We start from the raw sequence: 6,364 nt of genomic DNA, 5'->3' as shown, positions 1-6,364 counted from the left end.
TTTCTTTAAACAGAGCTCACCCACTGCTATGGATTTAAATGTGTCCTTCTAAAATTCACATGTTAAAACCCTAAACCCCAATATGACTATATTTGAGATGATGCCTTTAGGAGGTAATTAAGGTTAAATGAGGTCATGGGCTTAACCTAAGAGCATTCAGGGCCTTATAAGAAGAAAAGGAGGATAGTGAAAGATCTCTTTCTTTCTTCCCACACGGCCAAACACAGTGGTCATGTGAGTACACAGGGAAAAAAGGCAGTCATCTGCAGAGCAAAGGAAGAGGATCCAGAATGAAATGTACCTTTTGGGCACCTTGATCTTGGACTTACCAGCCTCCAGAACTGTGAGAAATAAAATTCTGTTAAGTCACCCCATGTACGGTATTTTATCAGAGTAAGCCTAGGTTGTTTGAGACACTCATAAGAATTTTTTTCTCATCTAAATAAACAAAATATCACAATTTATAAAAAGTAGCTAAGAAAGGCATAAAAGGGCTGTAAATATTTTATTCTTCCAGCCAAAATGCTATGGATTTAAATGTGAAGAGTTAGCTTGATTAATTTCCCACCTGCCCTGCGAAGTAAGTAAAATGTTGAAGGCTTGGTTAAAAGTACTGATGCACAGAAACTCATACACAGTTTAGAGTTTTTCAGCAATTAAAAAGATAATAGAACTACTGGCAAAACCTTAAAAAATTTTTATAATATCTAAAGACCATTTTTCAAAACTGGGAAAAAAATAACTGAACAGTATCATTCAACTGGTTTCACTTTCCAAATTATATTTAGAGTTTCCACATTATCAGCACTTGATACATGGTTGAAACTCAATAAATATATTCTGAATGTACATCACAGCCAATAACCAAACAGAAAATGCCCGATCTTGAAAGACAAACATGATTCACGGAGAAAAATACAGCATGAAGAGCAATTATAAGCAAAACTCTAAATGTTGAACCTTTAAAAATAATTATTTAACTTTCCCCAAAGAATACAGTTAATTCATACCTTTCTCTTGGAGAGACAACATAAACCAAAAATCCACTTGACTAAACTGTTTATATAAGCTTTTGGATTATAGTTACAGATGTTCAGTGAAATGCAGTTGTAACCACACAATCACAAATATCTGTTAAGTACTCGGTTTTCACACGCAAAAGGTCTACATATAACCTGTCAATCATCTAGGAAGAGTAAGAAGTCCCTTATTTGTTATGAAAAACTCATAAAGTATGTCTTCTTTACAGACACACAGTTACCTACACAGAAAAATGAAAAGGGGGAGTGGAATAAATCTGCTAAAATTTAATAACTCCAAATATGACAGCAAATCAGATCTCTGCGCTAAAAATAATTATTTTCAAAGTGATGCAATACTTTCAAAGTTATCAGTCTAACTGATTTGCCCCAAGAAGATTATGAATTATCTCTTTTAAAAACAGCAATAACAAGTGACACAGATCTAAGAAAATTTGGATAAGAGATGTAAAATGAAAGGTCATGAGACCCAATCAGTTTTCGTCATTATTAAATTTGTTAGTCTTTATTAAAACAACAAAATCAAAACGTCAGACAATGAATTACATGATATATACAGGAATATACAAAAGTAAAAGAAAGAACAGTCCATATATACTACACTAGCACAGCAAACATTTCAACTGGTTATTCTATCCCAAATCCAAAGGTTTATATCCAGGACGTCACAGATGTAACTTCCTTTTGCACCTAAAGTAAAAATAAATCTATTTAATAGAAGAGAAAAAACAAACAAGAATTCATTTGTGAATTGCCTAACAGTTCCAGTGTATTAAAATTCTAACCTAAAACATATATATATATGTGTTAAAACCTGCATATGCCACAGATGATATTTATGTTTTAGAGAGGAGAAAAAAAAGCATGTGATAGACCTCATAAAGTCTCAAACAGAGCTGGAATTTCCTGGTACTGATTCCTACGTAAATTGAACACAAAATGTCTGTAACTGCCACCGTGTTTTAATACACACTGAGTACTGCTATAACTTGAAAACCTGTATTCAATAGGTAAATAGTCCAAATCTAGTTCCCTCTATAAAACTAACATTTCACTGCTGTATCACAACCCTGAATAGTTAGTTATTTCATCAAAACTCAAAATCTGCAGGATTCAAGGTAATAATAGTATCACCATCCTCCAACTCCCATTCATTTTGTGTTCTTGGCTTCATATAAGCTCAACTGCTTTAAAAATGCTCACACAGCATTCAGCGTGCAGATGACAGCCTGCAGAGCTTGGCCCATCCTAGAGATAGGATGTACACTCACACCTTCCTCTGGTGAGGCTCTACAGATCCCATCTGACTGGAATCAGGAAGGGGGGAAGGCAAGGCAGGGGCTATTCAGTTCGTACATCCTCAAATCCACTCTATGTTTAAGCATGTTGAATGAAGAAAATACAAAGAGCTATTTGTTAAGGTTGTTCATTTTTAAAACGATCAAAGGATTTCCTTAATTTTTACGTCCCTAACAAAATGTCAGTACACCATTAAGAACATAAAGAAAGTACTGCTGCTTTTCAGTTACCTTATTGAGCTCTGGAAACAGTTCTTGTATCACAATGTCCAATAAAACATAAGTCAGCTAAAATGCAAAAAAAATGATTTTAAGGAATTAGACCAAAAAAAAAAAGTAGTTTCAACAAGATCCATAATGTTCTATTTTTAGGATGAGTTTTAGATAGATATGTTTTCACATGTTTACACTCTATTATTATGCCCCAGAATTTATATGTCAAATATTTTGTATATAACAATTTTAAAGAAAACAAGCCTGATGCAAAATTTTAACTGTGTTCAGGCCTCAACAGAATATGTGAGACTAAAGGCAAAGAAGAAAAGGAAAGATATGCCCATTTGAATGCAGAGTTCCAAATAATAGCAAGGAGAGATAAGAAAGCCTTCCTCGGTGATCAGTGCAAAGAAATAGAGGAAAACAATAGAATGGGAAAGATTAGAGATATCTTCAAAAAAATTAAAGCTACCAAGGGAACATTTCATGCAAAGATGGGTTCAATAAAGGACAGAAATGGTATGGACCTAACAGAAGCAGAAGATATTAAGAAGAGATGGCAAGAATACGCAGAAGAACTATACAAAAAAGATCTTCATGATCCAGATAATCATGATGGTATAATCACTCAACCTAGAGCCAGACATTCTGGAATGTGAAGTCAAGTGGGCCTTAGAAAGTATCAGTACAAACAAAGCTAGTGGAGATGATGGAATTCCAGTGGAGCTATTTCACATCCTGAAAGATGATGCTGTGAAAGTGCTGCACTCAATATGCCAGCAAATTTGGAAAACTCAGCAGTGGCCGCAGGACTGGAAAAGGTCAGTTTTCATTCCAATCCCAAAGAAAGGCAATGCCAAAGAATGCTTTAAACTACTGCACAATTGCACTCATCTCACACGCTAGCAAAGTAATGCTCAAAATTCTCCAAGCCAGGCTTCAACAGTATGTGAACCACGAACTTCCAGATGTTCAAGCTGGTTTTAGTAAAGGCAGAGGAACCAGAGATCAAATTGCCAACATCCACTGGATCATTGAAAAAGCAAGAGAGTTCCAGAAAAACATCTATTTCTGCTTTATTAACTATGCCAAAGCCTTTGACTATGTGGATCACAATCAACTGTGGAAAATTCTGAAAGAGATGGGAATACCAGACCACCTGACCTGCCTCTTGAGAAATCTGTATGCAGATCAGGAAGCAACAGTTAGAACTGGACATGGAACAACAGACTGATTCCAAATAGGAAAAGGAGTACATCAAGGCTGTAGAGGGTCACCCTGCTTATTTAACTTCTATGCAGAGTACATCATGAGAAATGCTGGGCTGGAAGAAGCACAAGCTGGAATCAAGATTGCTGGGAGGAATATCAATAACCTCAGATATGCAAAAGATACCACCCTTATTGCAGAAAGTGAAGAAGAACTGAAGAGCCTCTTGATGAAAGTGAAAGAGGAGAGTGAAAAAGTTAGCTTAAAGCTCAACAGTCAGAAAACGAAGATCATGGCATCCAGTCCCATCACTTCATGGCAAATAGATGGGGAGACAGTGGAAACAGTGACAGACTTTACTTTTGGGGGCTCCAAAATCACTGCAGATAGTGACTGCAGCCATGAAATTAAAAGATGCTTACTCCTTGGAAGAAAAGTTATGACCAACCTAGATAGCATATGCAAAAGAAGAGACATTACTTTGCCAACAAAGGTCTGTCTAGTCAAGGCTATGGTTTTTCCATTGGTCATGTATGGATGTGTGAGTTGGACGGTGAAGAAAGCTGAGCGCCGAAGAATTGATGCTTTTGAACTGTGTTGTTGGAGAAGACTCTTGAGAGTCCCTTGGACTGCAAGGAGATCCAACTAGTCCATGCTAACAGAAATCAGTCCTGAATATTCATTGGAAGGACTGATCGTGAAGCTGAAACTCCAATACTTTGGCTACTTGATGTGAAGAACTGACTCACTGGGAAAGACCCTGATGCTGGGAAAGATTGAAGGCGGGAGGAGAAGGGGGACAGCAGAGGATGAGATGGTTGGATGGCATCACCAACTCAGTGGACATGAGTTTTAGTAGACTCCGGTAATTGGTGGACAGGGAGGCCTGGTGTCCTCCAGTCCATGGGGTCACAAGGAGTTGGACACAACTGAGTGACTGAACTGAACTGATAAGCAGTAAAATGTTAACTGCAGTTATTCTATACAACCTGAATAAATGACAGAATTCTTGATATATAAATTTTTACTTTATTTCATGAATTTTTGCTTCCCTGGTGGTGCTAGTGATAAAGAATCCGCTTGGTATATTTCAAATTTCCTATAATGAATATTTATTTTCAATCATGTTATTAAAAAAAAATGAGCAAAAAGAGTTAACAAGAGACACTTTTATTCCATCCGCATGTTTGAATTACACTGCCTTCACTTAGCACAGTATCACATCACAGTTAATATACCAGACACACTACTGTGTCATTCACTAAGCCAAGCTGACACAAGTCAGTCTGCTTTAATGAATTTTACCTGCTTGTTGAGAACTGGCTGCTGTAAACCATCAAAAAGAAGTCTGATGCTTTCATACTTGGCTTCTTCACCAATACACTTGACTATCAAATCTAAACAAGAAAGCCACATGTGAAACAATTTTATATTATAAAGTGACTCATCATTTACTGGATCATAAGGCAAAATCTCTACCCTCTCCCCCAGGTATTACGTAAAATCTGTAAGTCAGCATTTCCTAAATCAGTGCTTCAGTAAGAACCTCTTGGAAAAAAGGGCTCTGTGGTCAAGTTGAGAAATGCAGCATCATGTGTCCTGAATTTTTAAGATTCACAACACACAAAGCATAGCTGTAAGCTCTTAGGAATGTTACCGTAAAGAAATCTGCTTATACTATTAAAGGATAAAAGACAGTTGGGAAACAATACATATTTTATTATCCCGTTCAAGTAAAATAAAATAAAACACTAGGTACATACACTTGTGCATATATAGAGAGAGATACAAAGAAACCGTCTGTTAGGATTAACACCAGTTGGAGCATACCACTACTTCTGCACAGTAGGGACAGGATCACTTCTACTTTTCACTCTTTGTATTTTCATGTTTGAATATGTTAATGTTTTTTAAAATTTAATTAATTTAATTTTATGGTGAACAGAGACTCTCTTCAATGAATATGACCAATTTATTTCAGTACTTTTTGCAAAATTACTAATAACTATTTTACAGAACAATCTTTTGGGAAACTGTTTAAACACAAGTATGCTCCCAAAAGTTCTAATTCATGTTTGACTACACAGCTGTCATATATCACTCCTGGTACCACAGTCAGTCCTTATTAAAATCTGTGCTGAATGGTTTCCTCCAAGCAGGAAAAAAAGCTTATTAAGTAAACAAGGTGCTCAAATATTTGTCCTTTCCCCTCCAATCATCATGAAACACTTAATGTTGTTCAAGGAAAATCTTCATTTTATGTTTGCTTTTACAGGGTAAATCTAACCCTGAGAGGCAAAATTCAATTTATAGGAAGTTCAGTAGATCCTTGATATTTTTCAAGAGAGATGGGCCACAATGCATCTTTGTGAATCCCCTAATTCACCAATACTACACAGAATTTCCCAATTAATATGCATGAAGCATCATGGACAAAAACAGACGATCCTTTCAGATTCTTCAAGAATCACTAAGAAGGAAATGAGTAGAGGAGAGCAGAAAGGCATGCTATGCTTCCTCACTAGCTAAATCACCCCTTTCGAAATGGAAGTCTTGAAGCAGATGTGACTCAAATTCATGGCTGAGCAAAATTACAATTAT

At 36.3% G+C, this 6,364-nt stretch overlaps 1 protein-coding gene across 4 annotated transcripts in view; it reads right to left on the bottom strand.

Annotated features, from left to right (window-relative positions):
• The window catches only part of SNX14 (sorting nexin 14), a 72,378-nt gene continuing 66,833 nt past the window's right edge, over positions 820-6,364 (bottom strand). For all 4 annotated transcript variants that reach the window (XM_018053176.1, XM_018053174.1, XM_018053175.1 and 1 more), the window contains 3 exons: positions 5,069-5,160; positions 2,570-2,626; positions 820-1,730 (listed from right to left, as the gene is read on the bottom strand). In XM_018053176.1, the coding sequence (XP_017908665.1) occupies positions 1,692-1,730; positions 2,570-2,626; positions 5,069-5,160 (188 nt within the window). In that variant the 3' untranslated portion in view covers positions 820-1,691. The remainder of the gene's footprint in view (positions 1,731-2,569; positions 2,627-5,068; positions 5,161-6,364) is intronic.

This window comes from Capra hircus, chromosome 9 (assembly GCF_001704415.2).
Source record: "Capra hircus breed San Clemente chromosome 9, ASM170441v1, whole genome shotgun sequence".
NCBI classification, from domain to species: Eukaryota; Metazoa; Chordata; class Mammalia; order Artiodactyla; family Bovidae; genus Capra; species Capra hircus.
Note: the sequence above shows the minus strand (reverse complement) of the source record. Positions and strands in the feature narration are given on the sequence as shown.